This window comes from Sinocyclocheilus rhinocerous, unplaced genomic scaffold (assembly GCF_001515625.1).
Source record: "Sinocyclocheilus rhinocerous isolate Xijiao unplaced genomic scaffold, SAMN03320098_v1.1 scaffold1147, whole genome shotgun sequence".
Taxonomy (NCBI): Eukaryota; Metazoa; Chordata; class Actinopteri; order Cypriniformes; family Cyprinidae; genus Sinocyclocheilus; species Sinocyclocheilus rhinocerous.
The window spans coordinates 77018-92265 of record NW_015660497.1 but is presented as its reverse complement, the minus strand read 5'-3'; the positions used below and the strand labels follow the sequence as shown (position 1 = coordinate 92265).

Below are 15248 nucleotides of genomic sequence, written 5' to 3'. Positions count from 1 at the left end.
TGCTAAAGTAAGGAAACTTTGCTTCCTTTGCTCCTATAAACAAACTCGCGAGACTAGCATATCTCAGAGGTGCACGCGCTGCGCATATGTCATACACCTTCCGCCGGAACGCCTTTCGCGTACTAGTAATATGCATTGCTAAGGACTTAATTTGGACAACTTTAATGGCGATTTTCTCAATATTTAGATTTTTTTGCACCCTCAGATTCCAGATTTTCAAACAGTTAACAAACTATCCTAACAAACCATACATCAATGGAAAGCTTATTTATTTATATGCTTTCAGATGATGTATAAATCTCAATTTAAAAAAATTGACCCATATGACTAGTTTTGATGTCTAGGATCACATTTGTTCTCATTCATGTCCTTCAAACCAGTATGACTGACTTTCTTCTGTGGAAAATACAGGAAGATATTGAGAAAAATCGCTGCTTCTTTTTTCAATGGAAGCCAATGGACTCCAATATTGTTTGGTTTCCAGCATTCTGCAAAATATCTTCTGTTGTGTTGCACAGAAGAAAGGTTTAGAACAACATGAGGGTGCGTAAACAGTAACTGTCCCTTTAACCGTAGCCTTAAAGGGTTAGTTCACCCAAAAATGAAAATTAGACTGTGTTTTACTTACCCTCGAAGCATCCTAGGTGAATATGAACACAAGCTAATTTTCATTTTTGGGTGAACTAACCCTTTAAAGAGCCTCAGCTCTTACCACTCGTAATCTTTTTATTTATAGTGCTATGAAAAGGGGAAAGGGAATTACTAGGGAGAGAAAGCGATCAGGACATCACAGTTTGGGCTCATATCTATGATACCCATATGAGTACCACAATGTTTCAGTAGGTTTGACTGACGCTTTATGTCTATCTTTAATATAGGCTTACTGATACTCTGTGGCGGCTCAGCCAGGCTGTGTTCCACATGGTTAGCTTGGAATCTGAGATCCGAATGCAGCTTCATTGATTCACACACACCCTGCGGTGGTTACATGTGCAGATGTGTGGAACTGCTGAGTTGGCTGTTTAATAATCAGGCTTACACTATAGTCTCATATCTCAGGAGCTGCCAATAAGCAGACGCAATTTAACTGAAACTGGATGCAGTGCCTGCTAGCTATTTCACCACGTTGCATGTGCAATAAATGTCATTAAGATTTACAAACATGATCAAATTACACATTTACTTTGGAAAGAGGTTGTTTCCTCTGGCAGCGTTAGGGAGATTTAGAGAAACTGCTGCCTGTGTTGCCTGGGTGGCTTGTGTGTTTTGCAGTGCCAGTCAGGTGTTTAATACAGAGTGTTATGGCTCAAATTATGGTTGTGGGAAAGTGACTTTTAGTTGAATGCTAAGTATGATGTAATGCGTATCATGCAAACTTGACTATTAAAGCCCTGCATATCCTCGCTCTTTTTCTGCGTGCATGTGAAGGCATCCTGATGCAGTTCTTTCTGCCTGATCCTTATCATTTTAATGAGCTTGAGCTCTCGCTGCATACACAGGGGTGTAGCTGTGTGTGTGGGTCCCTGATTGCTCAGTGATTATACCTACATGCACTCAAATAGTGTGTCCTCTAGAGCTGCACGATTAATCGTTAAAAGATCGCGATCTCGATTCAGACAACCACACGATCTCATTTCTAAATGACAACGATTCTCCCGTGTCTATTAAACCTTTGAAAAAGTCTTACCGGATCATTCAAATCTGCGTTCGCACTGCCACTGACACAGAGAGAGCAGTTACCATGTTTGGTTACGAAACAGCTTCACAAACAGTCTTTTCAACTACACAGTATTATTTCTGTCATACAGTCATTCATATTATCACAGAAATACTGGGATGAAAGTTTATAATTCAGATATAAACATTGATGTCTATGGTAGCGCGACCAAAATAGAGCAAATCCGCGTTTGAAAGTAACTGCCACATAACGTTTGTGTCGATTGCATTGTTTCGCAATGTATTTAAAAAATGTATAATTGAATGAATCATTGATTCAAGAGAATCGTTCAAAAACGCTGATTCATCCAGTAGGTTTATGAGTGAGTCGTTGAATCATTGATTCAAACAACTTTTTCATAATTTTAATATTAAATTGAAGTATTAAATATATTATATTTTAAATACATATACACTACCAGTCAAAATTTTTTGAACCGTAAGATTTTTAATGAGAAAAATCGTGATTCACATTTGAGCAAGAATCGTGCAGCCCTAGTGTCCTCCCAATCCCACTTCTGCTGACAAGCCAACAGCTTGCTCTCGCTCCCTCTTCACATTCAGTAAGAGAGGCTCTCGCTCTAGAATACCATCAGTGTCTCCAAGCTGTTCCCAAGAAAAATGGGCAACTTGTTGGGCCCAGCACAGAAAAAAGGCCTCGCTGAATGATTTAGACATTTTAATAAGGGTGTAAAGTCCTTGAGTAATTGTACATTACTGTACCAAAGTATTTTTTCCTGGCTTGAGTAATACTGAATCTGGATACGTGAACATTTCCAGTGAAAATTGGCAGGAGGCCACAGAGGCTTTATTTATTCCTTTAGATCTTTCAATCTAATAAAAAAAAAGCTTAAGTTGATGAAATAAACAGTATATGTATTAATGTAATGTAATTGGCCCCAACTATGTTCCTTTGTCCTTGGGAAGTGGCATCATATCACAGTTGTTAACCTACAGCTGAAGATATATGAACTTGAATGGAATTTCAGCAGTCAACAATCAGTCTATAAACAACTTTATTAAAATGTCAAACAACTGTGAAACAGTTTTTGTATTATTCATATACTATTACAGAATTTACTAATATTTTTAATTTATTTTTAATTACTTAAGTTTAATGCTTTGTCTAATATTTATATTTTATTTTATTTCAGCTTCAGTTACTAAAAAATAAATCTGTGTAGTTTTATTTAATAATAACTGTTAAATCGGTCTCAGATAATTGCAGGATACTGGTTTCAGTTTTAATATCTGATGTATACTGGATGATTACATAGTCAGGTAACTGAAATTAAACAGATTGATTTACAATTTTGTGCATCAAAGCTACTGCAATGATAATCTAGCCTTTATCTCTTGATTTCATATGCTTATATGGAATATTATTCTACAGACAGATATTTTAAAAATTTATTTTGTGAAAATAGTGAAATAATGAACAACTTCTTATTTTTAAATACTATTTTTAAATACTATATTATATTTAACATATTTACTGTATTTACTAGAGCAGAAGTTTAAGTATAGAATTGCAGAGAAAATTATTTTATATTATTATTATATTTTTATATATTTATGTTTGTTTTGTTTATATATATATATATATATATATATACACACTGTATATATATATGAAATGTTCTATATTGATATATGAAATAAGATTCAATTATTGATATATGGAATTAGGTAAATAGGTATGTTTATGCATCCATTTAAGTTATTGCACCATCCACCCTCAGAGTGCAACATGATGCTTACTAAGAGAAGTAGAGGGAGATCAAGACTCACATTGGCGTGTTTTTTTCATGCCTCAAAACCCATTACCATGGCAACTTTGGCAGTGGCAGTAGAATGTGCATTTTGTAACAGGAGGGGTTATTATTAAAGTGTTGCATATCTGTCTCTGTTGCGTGGGAGGAATGTGTCATGTAAAACCTGATCTGAGATCTGTTAGTCTATCAGTCAGGTTTGCTGCTGACCACTGTTATAAAGAGTTGTTAAAGCCTCCTCTATTGAGAGAACTCATGCACAATACAGAAAGTGCCTTAATTGTTTTGTTCAAACATCCACCTTCAGAGTGTTTGTTTGCAGAGTTGGGTTATGGTTTTTGAAAGCGTATTTTGTGAAAAGTGAGTCAAGCACTAAACAGACAGAAACAGCCTAAACTCTGAGCCATAGCGTTGGAGGATTTTTGTGTTCACAGCATGCCAGCCTGAAAAGAAGCCACTCAATTGATTTGGGCTTCAGGGTTTGTTTAGAAACATGCAAATATAAATGGCGAAAGTGAATGTTTGAAAAGGCATTGTTGTATGTCATTGCTGTGTTTGTATATCTGGATGTCTGTAGGTGCATTTGAATTAGTGTGAAGTCAGAATAATACTGGATGAAACAAACTGAATTGCAATTTTTTATACACTTGTCAATATTTGCAATGACTACAACCACTTTACAAAAAAAGGAACAATATATTATGATAGCCCTATCTCTAGTTAAATCTACCTTAAAACTATGCATAAATCAGTCATCTAACATCCTCTCTCTCCTTCATTTTTCCATTGTCTGGCCAAGAGGGGCATTATGTCTTCCTCTCCCAACAGAGCTCAAGCACATCTGTAACTGAGAACATGTGCAATGAAGAGAGAGATGAGAAATGACTCCCTTGACTAGAGAGAGGCAGGGTGAAAGAGGAGGGAAGTGTTTTTCTGAGAATAAACTAGTGAGAATCAAGCGGGAGTGTGAGTTGAATGTAAATCTCCCGAGACCTGCTTGCATGAACAGCTTCCAGGCACAGGGCCTATTGAGATACAGATAGCTATTATTGAGTCATTCTTACTGCTGTAAATCAAACCATTGACAAAATGCCAGTCTGCTGGTGATCTCCATTGAAAATTGACATCATTCAGATGTTGGTAATTATATGACTTAATGTGGTTTTCCAGTGTGGCTGCTACATGCTCAGAAAGGGCACCAATCCTTTTGATAGATAGCTAATCTCCAGTACCGGATAAAGATTACATAAGAAGTGCCTGTTTGGATGAACTGACTGACTGCTGCCATATTAGGGTGGAAGGTGTGACCAAAATCATATTTCATAGTATGAGTATTTTTAATACCATTTCATATTGATCACAGTAATAGTATGTATCAAAAAATATGCATGCAGACAGTTTAATGAAAATTTTTTTATATTTTAACAACAGTGTGACAAAGCCTATTTTTAAAGTAAGAATGAAATACTTTGCAAATTAAATGTACTGTAGAGTTAATATTACTGGCTGTGACCTATATTAATGGCTAACTTTTCTGAGGTAAAATCTAATATTATGTAAAAATTATCTCTGATACTTAAAAAATTTCAGCTGATGTTTTTTTTCCCTCTAATTTACAGCAGACACATTCAAATGTACAAAACAAATGTATAATAATTTATCCAATTAATGTATCCAATTTATATTAATAATTATTTGTAAGCAGATGGTACACATTCATTTAACTCTGACCCCAAGCTGGCCATTCCCACAATTGAATGTATCTATATCAGAGTGGGTAACAGGCACTCAGCATTAACTCTCATTGTTTTCCTCAGACTGCTTGACCCCAAGGTCAGCAATACTAATCTACAGCATTCAAACAGCCCTCTGTACAAAAGGTCCACTGATGCTACTAACATCTATGGCTTTGTCATGGAAATGGTGATAAATTGGCTGGTGCAGTTGAGGGAAGTGCACTTTAGTGATTTTTCATGAGTGGTATGTCTCTTTGGTGAGCTGACTCCCTCAGGGGTTTTCATTTTCTCAATCTAGCTCTCTGTCCGACTTTAGAATGATATGTGTCAGTGAACACTCCCTTTGAACCAGAAAGGTTTCGGGTTTTGCTTCACTAATATTGGCCCTGTTGGTAGCACTTCAAAATAGGCCCAGTTGCAAAACTAATAAATAATAAAGGAAACCTAGAAGTTTGGGGAGACACATTGGTCAGTGATAAGAAATACAATGTTTTATGTTTAATTTCGATGTTATCTGTAACTTTTAAGGAGATATGTTTTAATACGCCGTTATATTCACGCTATTCATGAAGCCAGCTGATATTTGTGATGTTTATCACTGAGCATCTATGGTAGAAGGTGGTCCCATCGGCGAGGCCAACCACATGATTCTGCACATGAAGGGGATTCTCTATGCAATTCAAAATGCCCAAGCTCCTTAGGAGGCTTGCCAGTTGGCGAAGCACCAGTCCCAACTAGACTGTTCCGTTCTTTTACTGCATAATCATAGTTTTCACTGTCAGGTTTACAGGGGATCAACCCATCTGCAGCCCAATCCTTGTGCAATCCTAGAGGAATTGCAAGCTTTGTTGGCCAGACGCTGTTGCAGCCCTTCTTGTCATCATGTAAGATGCAAATCACTGCTAGTGCCATGGTATGCAATTAGGCTAAGAACCAGAAACCTAAAGATATTAGTCAGTGAGTAGGCTATCACATTAGACTTGCTTTTTATAGCCTAATTGAATCTCACGCCTGTCTTAAATGCTGGTATTTATGTTTGTTTCTGTTGCTCAAAAGGAGACGGTTAGGCAAATGGTATCTGGTTTAATTTGAGAGATTCCTGTGGATGATTTGTACAGTATTAGTTTCTCCTCTCATCAACAGCTGGATATGTTAAGTAAATAAATGAATAACTGTGGCCAAAACAGGGAGTGTCACAGCCTGCCTGCATTCAGTGGTCCCCAAGCACTGCCACGCTATCCTGGATGTCTGGGCTGATCAGTGACCAGCTAACCCAGCACTAATCGGAGCAGACAGCCTACAGTGAGAGATGCACGCTTATATTTTTAGGCCTTCTTATTCTCTTATTCCTATTTGCCTCTCGCACACTAAGCGAGCCGAGCGGAGGAGAGGAAGGGATTACTGCAGTGTGGATTCTGAGCTCTGTATTCTTCTTGTAAAATGTTTCAAGAAATTTTGAAAAACTCCATTGTTACCTTCATTCTGGGAAACATCTTGAGATATTTTTAGCAGTTTCTTGGAATTATTGGCCCTGCCCCACAGATTTCACATAAAGTTATCTTGCAATTCCTCTCTCTGTCAGGCAAGAGAAGAGAGTAAAGCAGCAACAGCAGAGAAAGGTTGAATCACCATAATGCTCATTATAACAGAAACATTGGTTAAAGGAAGTGGTTGTTGTCAGAATCCTATAAAACTGCATTCACAAGTAAAACACATGGAAACAACAAACCTCAGAGCAGCTCTTACCAGAAATTACTGGTTCTTGTTCAGTTCAGAACAACATTCATACAGGGCAGACATTGTAGTCCGATTTGCAAAATAGTTATGACTTCATTCTTTGTCATAAACCGTAAATTCCTTACAATTAATTTATCCGTATTCACTATACAGTACCTGTAAATTTTTATTAAAGTCTTTTTATAAATCCCTGTTGTCTAGGATCCCGGAGACAGCCATGGGTACAGCTTCAGAGGAGAGCCATCCGACCACCCCTAAACACCACCCAAATCACCCTCTCTGCAATGCTCACCTCTTCCCGCAGTCAGTATGAGCTTGGGGGCTTTCCTTACCCCCTTGCCTTGGAGAACAACTCAACAGGTGAGTTTATCCGAACACCTTCCATGGAGTTTACTCATGGATCTAGAATTACTATTTTCCCCTTCATTTTAATAATTCATCATTGCATAGAATACTGCAGTAAACAGGGGCTTGCAAAAGTGGCCTCATGGAGTTTAATGCATTTTTTGCCATTACTGTCTGCCTTGATTCAGGAATCAATAGTAGCTGGGTGGAGCTAACTGCTCTAGCTGCAATGTGTACTCAGCTCACTGGGACCAACGGCACTGAGGTCCAGGTGTCAGAACCCATCCACATCTCTATCCCCCTTCCTTCTGATTCACCTCTCAAGACTGCCACCAGTGTCCCAGTATGGAGGTTCGAGGACAAGACAGGTAAACCGCATTTGACAAAATTTTGGTTAAGCCTAAATAACAGTATGCAAATAGACAATTGTATCCAAAGTTACTCCTTACAGGGCTCAAACTAGAAACATCATCAGTCTTATCAGGAGGGTGTTCATGAACACCCATTTTGATGACACCATGTTATGTTCACCCTTTTGCTGATTCAGATTCTATAGTAGTCTAGTACCGAATAGTTCAGGGGTGTCCAATCCTGCTCCCAGAGGGCCACTATCTTGACGAGTTTTTTTCTTAATTAAACACCTGAACCAGCTTATCAAGGTCTTCTGGAATACTAGAAACTTCCAGGCAAGTGTGTTAGGGCAGGTTGGAGCTAAACTCTGTAGGATGTTGGTCTTCCAGAAAAAGAACTGGACACCCCTGCGATAGTTCATGCAAAACTAAGTCACAATATGAGGACTTGGAGTAAAATGGCAAAGGGCGTAACTCGACATTTTGGAGAGGGGGTTATACTTGTAAATTGTTCAAAAGTGTAGGTGAAGTGAGTGTGCAGTACAAATCAAAGAAAGCTGTTAGGTCTTCTCACATTGGAGAGATAATAGCCTAACAATTCATAAAGCAGAAATAATCTCCAGACATTGACCCCATCACGACATAGCTCCCAAAACAGGATGTGATTTAGTGCCTGGCAAGCTTTGCAGAATTCCCTAGATCCTTCACTGATGCCAGCTTAATAAACAGAACAGCTCTGGTGGAAAAATCAATATGACTAAAAGAGGGTATCGGCTCACTTTTTAGCTTTACATTCAAGTCTTATTTTTCCGTAGATTACTCTTTATATAGTTGCACCACATCATCACAGGTTATCTAGTACATCTGTTAAATTTTTTCAGCTCTTCAACCAAATGTCTGGGCTGCTTATTAGGATCTCTCCTAAAGTGTGGTGGCTAAAGATTCATTTAGCCTCTCTTAGCTCCACAGAGAAATCTCAAATGATTTTAACCTAAGCAGTTTAGTCTATGGCAACCTAATCCCATCTCCTCGTTTTACCCACCCATTACAATATTGGTCAGGGAATGTAACCAGACTCCCTGGTTTGCTACGGTAAAGTTTTGACAGATGGCCATCAAAGGGCATTAGAAGTTGTTGTGTAGTTTATTTTACTAAGCAGTATCCTATTTCTGACATTTTTGATTTGATATATTTTGTTGACAGAGTATCGCCCCCTACAGGACTTAAAAAATGTTTGTTTGATGTAGTTCGGATATTGATACAGATTTAGTATTATTTCACAATGCTATATTAAAGTCATTTAATACATATGTATCATGTTTTAATAATTAGGTTATCATTTTAATCTTAATTATTATATCATATATTTTGATTTCTACAAACAAAAACCAACTCTTAAATATCATTTAGTCGTATACAGTTTGCACAGTCCTCTTTTAAACTAAGAGACAGGCATTTATTAGAATCATTTTGACATAAGTGATAAGGTAAGCAAGAGCTTGTTTTAGAGCCAAAGAAAGAAATATTTTAGAGGATATGGTAGCTTAGTACATGGAGCTGCTCAAACAGTGCCTACCAGTTACCAGGATGCCAAATCTAGCATCTAGATAGAGAATGCTAGATAGCTTTAGAGAAAGAAAACCCTGAATATTCAGTGTGTGTGGGTGGGTGGTCAGAGAGAACTGTGTTTCAGAGAATAGTTCGTTCTGGAGAACAGGGGCCTGTATTCCTGAGTGGTGGGTGAGTGTGTTTTTGACCATGTGATAGATGCACGTGGCCGAAAACTACAAAAGTCTGTATTGTCTCGGACTTTGCTCTGTAGACTGTAGAAACGTGGATGTGGAGAATGTGGCTGCATTCTCACAGCACAGCCAAGAGCCCTGAGTCACTCTCTGAGTCTCATTACTAACACAGCATAAATATATATGATGTCACCAACTACTCAGTCCCAGTCGTCTGTTTTATCTAAAGAGGGTGGGTCCTGAATACCCCAGAGTGTTCAGATTATGAAAACATTCATTGTGTCGCAGAAATTTGCCATGTGGCTACTAAGACCCTGTTTGCTTTGGAGACAGATCACAGACAAAACAGCCCATACAGAGAGAGCGGATGCTCGTGCACATGGTACTTGGAGGGGCTTACTATACTGGGAAAGCCCCCTGCTTTAGAGAGCAGGTCTCCCTGCTGAGCTTCTAAAGAGGGTGGGTCCTGAATACCCCAGTGTGTTCAGATTATGAAAACATTCATTGTGTCGCAGAAATTTGCCATGTGGCTACTAAGACCCTGTTTGCTTTGGAGACAGATCACAGACAAAACAGCCCATACAGAGAGAGCGGATGCTCATGCACATGGTACTTGGAGGGGCTTACTATACTGGGAAAACCCCCTGCTTTAGAGAGCAGGTCTCCCTGCTGAGCTGAACATATAGCACCTTCTAGTGTGCGTAATTACACATTGCATGCAGCTGCCTGGGTCGGTCTTGTGCAGTTTTGTGCTGTAGGTAGCTGGTACTTATGATGAAATGTGGTGAAATATGAAATTATAAATAGCAGTATTTAATTTAATTTAAAAACGTCAGATTCCAATAAAAATAGTTCAATGTTATTGCGGATTTTATATATAGTATAATATTTATTTATAGTAACAAGTTGATTTTGTATGCTCCAGTTGTGAAGTCCAGCACAGAGAGGGCATTTGGTCTTTAGTGGAGGGAGACATTTGAAATCGTATTTGTCAGAGTTCACCCTGTCAGAACATATTAACTCTCTGTGCTCTTTTGTTTGGCCTTAGGGCTTGTTGCAAAATTTGTGCCCCCTTACTGTCCTGCTTTGGTGCACCATATTACATTATCTGCGTGATTTTGAATATTGAATGGTAACCTAGACTGATCCTAGACCTAAAATTACTTTTTAATGAAGAAAAGCTATTGAATGTATGATTTGGCAGTTTGGGTCTAATCTGTCCCTGGCGCACTGCCCATTCACATTTAATTGAGTTTTCCTGTAAGCTGAAGCAAGATTTCATTGCATTTATCACTGTCTGCTCATTTTGTAATAAAGTCCTGGTTTGCTGCAGGTCTGTGGGTCAGAAGTGGTGCTGGATACATTAAAAAAGAGGGCACTCAGATGACATGGAGTTTTGTGGCTCCAAATTTAGGATACTGGCTTGCAGCATTTCCCTCAACCTCAGGTGAGACCAGCAGCAGTTACAGCAGTTGAAGTATTTACATTTTCCTTGATCAGTAACCATTCAATTACACCGAATGACTTTAAAGAATCAATTAATTTAAAAATGTTGTTTAATATCTATATTCATCTTTGTATAACATTACTTTATTTTAATCTGCCTGGTTTAATTTTGGTTTACTTTTTTAATGCTTAAGAGATGGGTAGATAAAACAAAAATACTTATTTTTGTGTTAAAGGAGCAGGCCTGAACACCTCTGGTCTAAGGGACATCACTACCTATCACACTATTTTCCTGCTAGCGATTCTGGGTGCCATGGCCCTGCTAGTGCTTATTCTGCTGTGTTTGCTACTGTACTACTGCAGGTATCGTTGCACTGTGTGTACGTTTGTTGTGTGCCTGAAAAAGCGATTAATAGCTTATCCTTGTAGGCTTGGCCTTAGCAAGTTGTAAAACCCATGTCATAGCAAGACATGGGCATGAGCTTAAGATCACTTCCATGAGCAAAATGAGCAATTCAATAAACTATATTTTAATTTGTCATTATTTTGGTGAAACTGTAGTAGGTAGCTATGTTAACAAGAGTAATAAATGTTTTCTTTATCTTTATATGTATATTTGGTATAAATATCTAACAGATATTATTATAATATTTCAGGAGGCGGTGTCTAAAACCTAGGCAGCATCGCCGTAAAATGTACCTCTCATCCACTCTGGAAAGCTCAAAGAGAGACCAGGGGACATCCACTTCCCACCTAAATCTCATCAGCGGTGGACACATGGAGACAGCGTCCTCGGCCGCCGACCATGACGGCATCAAATCTGACCTTTCCTCCAACCGTGATCTCCACAGCTCTCGAGAGGACTTCTTCAGACATGGCCCCATCCAGAGACAGCACAACTCCTGGTTGAACGCTGACACAAAGCAAGGAGAGAGCTTCCCATTGAAGACCACTCGCTCTTCAAACACAGGAACTCAAGACCCACTCCTGCAGGATGACTATAGCAAAGGTTACAGCTCTGCGGAGGACTCTGATGAGCGCAGATACCATCATCACAATGCTAAAGACAACCAGGGCTATTCATCAGACCCACCGTCTCCACCTCCACTTTTGCCACCATTTACTGGCCACTATCAGGATCACAGTCGGGACAGCAAGCCCCCAGAGTATTATGCATCGGCAGGGGATCACCTCAGTCGGCCCAGTTCCATTAACACCCAGCCTGGCCAGCTGATCTTCTGTCACTCCATGGAGCAGATGAAGGAGAGCATGTACCACAGCATGGTGCCCACGCTGGTCATCCCTGCACATTATATGCATCTGTCCTCTGACCTATCAGCTGTGGAGCAGGCAATGGAAAGGCAGCAACAGCTGCAGCATGATATGGAGGGCATCCAGGTTAGCATGATGCTGCCACGGCAACAGAGTCAACACCAAAAGCAACAACAACAACAGCAGCAGGCCAGACAAGAAAAGGAAGAGGAAGAGTCTAGCCAGAAAGCAGAGGGACCTTCAGAGGAGAACTGGGGATCGGAACAATCCACTGCCCCCGTCCGTATTCCTGTCCTTTTCAATGACTCCACCATTGCGCAAATGAATGGAGAGCTGCAAGCGATGACAGAGAAGAAGCTGCTGGAGCTTGGAGTAAAGCCACACCCTCGTGCCTGGTTCGTTTCCCTTGACGGCCGTTCAAACTCTCTTGTTAGACACTCCTACATTGAGCTAAGCAATGAAGCCTTGCGTGCACCCGTGGGCCCCAGCAGTCTAGCCCAAGACCACCGTTCTGAAGCACTCCCCATGAGTTCAGGGAGATCTACTCACCGGAAAGTAAAAGAGGAGGGCAAAGCGAAGGAGGGAGGTGAAAGAAAAGCTCATGGAAAGATTTATTCCAAGCTTCCCGTTATCGAAACGCCAGACTCGAGTAGCGAGAGCCATCCAACCATGTACTCACCTGAGGAGAACTCCACAGTGCCACTGCTTGACAAGACCTCTGAATCCAGAGGAGGGACGTTCCCTCGTAAAGGCCGCAGTCGGGACAACAGCACCCGCAGTAGTGCCAGTGAGGTCCACAGAGACTCTGTCACCAGTCCTGATGAAGACAATGAAGCTGACGACAAAGATGACGATGGAGAGAATAAGAAGAGCCCCTGGCAAAAGCGTGAAGAGAGGCCCCTCATGGTGTTCAATGTCAAGTAACTCACATGCTGTGCAGGACTGGTTATGGCAAGATCTTGGCTATACCTTAGATGCTTACTAGTGATGAAGAAGGAGCGTTGGAAAAGAGTCAGATGAAAAGCGCAATAAGAAACATGGCACTTACCTGAGTGATAGGCATCTGTTCCAACCATCAAGACTAGGTACCAAGAATTAGCGCTGAATGCCGCTTGTAAAGAAGCAACTAAAGTCCTCACACCCTTTTAGATGTCCTTCAGATGGTTTAAACATCTGATGTAGTTCTGGCAGCAGTTCATAAGGCCATAACTTTGAATCTGCACTCTTCTCAAGCTGTTGTCTCGCTTTCCTTAAGTGATACCCATTTTTTGTAAGAATGACCATGAGCCATTTTAAACTTTAGACTTTGGGAAGCAATCCATAAGCCTTAAAGAGTTTTTCCTTTTCAAAAGAAATATAAATGAAAATTAATATTAATGTGATATAGGTGAAAAAGAGGGCTTGAACGATTTTATCAGTCTAGAATGACTTTTATTGTAGTGGTTTACTCAAATGTTTCATTTGTTTATATTACTATGTAGAGCTGAACCATTAAGGTGTGTGGAAATCGAACATTTCACAAACAGAAGTGAAATGTTTGCTGAATGAATTTGTGTGTTTACTCCAGTGTGACTTATCAAATCGTGGTTGACACATAATGACACTGTATTTTGTACTGTTGGTAAAAGTTCCCCTTTTGTACTTATCTAAAACCAGTGTTGCCATTTTTTTTATATATATCTTTAAGGAGACTGTTTGGGTTAGGAAAGCTGCTCTTTGATATGAATAAAAGGTTCTGCTTATATACTGTACAGAACTCATTTTGTACTTTTAATAAGCCTTTCCTGTTGGTTCAGTGCAGCAATAGGAATTGTGTTTTGAGGGACTTACCTTGGACACCTGTGAAAATGTTTCCGCGCTAATCTTTGCTGCAGTGCATTGGAACATTTGCCATAAATCAGAACCACTGCAACTCTGCTCTGTTAACGTGGAAGTACAATTTTGAACCTTTTTCTTTTATGGACTTTTTGTGTGTGACTGATGAGACAGATTGTGCTTGAAATGGATGTGCATAGATGAATTTACACAAAAATATTGTACCAAGTATTTTTTTTTAAACAAGTATTGCTTGATTAAGCACTCTTACTAAACTCTGTGAACCACTTATTTGTAAATAACACCTTAGTAAATTTACTCTCACTTCAGTCTTATGCATTTTATTTCTGACTACTAGTCACCATCGTCCTCTGGTTATCAGCCAAATTGTTCATAACACACTGTACCTGTTATTTTCATTCAGTAGTTGACATTTTATTGTAATACTGACTTTGAGCCTTACCCTCGTAACATGTGAAGCATTGGCACATTTCTATTGAATAGGCCTACATTATTCCTAAAATTCAAAGAGAATCTACCATGTACCAACAGTAGTCTCTAACTATTCCTCTACATATGAACTGCTGAATTTTCACAAGTGTCCTCAACTTCCTGGAAAGTGTATATATAGTTTTCCTTCAGTGATGTTCCTATCTCATTACAGAAGTTATGCTGAAAAATGTATTATATTATATTATTAAAAACATTCATATTATTTAGATTTGTCCATCACCACCTGTAAAGTTGATTTTTTTTTTTTACATAACAGTCTTTGGCAAGTATATTTGGAACAGTTTGCCTCGTAACATGTGAAGCATTGGCACATTTCTATTGAATAGGCCTACATTATTCCTAAAATTCAAAGAGAATCTACCATGTACCAACAGTAGTCTCTAACTATTCCTCTACATATGAACTGCTGAATTTTCACAAGTGTCCTCAACTTCCTGGAAAGTGTATATATAGTTTTCCTTCAGTGATGTTCCTATCTCATTACAGAAGTTATGCTGAAAAATGTATTATATTATATTATTAAAAACATTCATATTATTTAGATTTGTCCATCACCACCTGTAAAGTTGATTTTTTTTTACATAGTCTTTGGCAAGTATATTTGGAACAGTTTGCGGTGCATCCCTATCCTTATTTTTGGTTTTACTTACCATAAACTAAATAAATATTTTTATGTAATATTGTGTGTCTACTGTCTACACATGACTAAGCATTTGTCCTCTGGGTGTGGGCTATGGGCAGTCACTAGGTGGCACAAGGTTACAAGGATTTGTCCTTTTTAAATTCACTGTAATGTCCTTCGAT

General features: G+C 39.0%; 1 protein-coding gene across 2 annotated transcripts in view; it reads left to right on the top strand.

Annotated features, from left to right (window-relative positions):
• The window catches only part of LOC107725046 (protein FAM171A2-like), a 38817-nt gene extending 24193 nt beyond the window's left edge, over positions 1-14624 (top strand). For both annotated transcript variants that reach the window (XM_016534189.1, XM_016534188.1), the window contains 5 exons: positions 7163-7321; positions 7495-7674; positions 10732-10845; positions 11081-11207; positions 11501-14624. In XM_016534189.1, coding sequence (XP_016389675.1) covers positions 7163-7321; positions 7495-7674; positions 10732-10845; positions 11081-11207; positions 11501-13040 — 2120 coding nt within the window. In that variant the 3' untranslated portion in view covers positions 13041-14624. The remainder of the gene's footprint in view (positions 1-7162; positions 7322-7494; positions 7675-10731; positions 10846-11080; positions 11208-11500) is intronic.
• Positions 14625-15248: the final 624 nt, after the last annotated feature.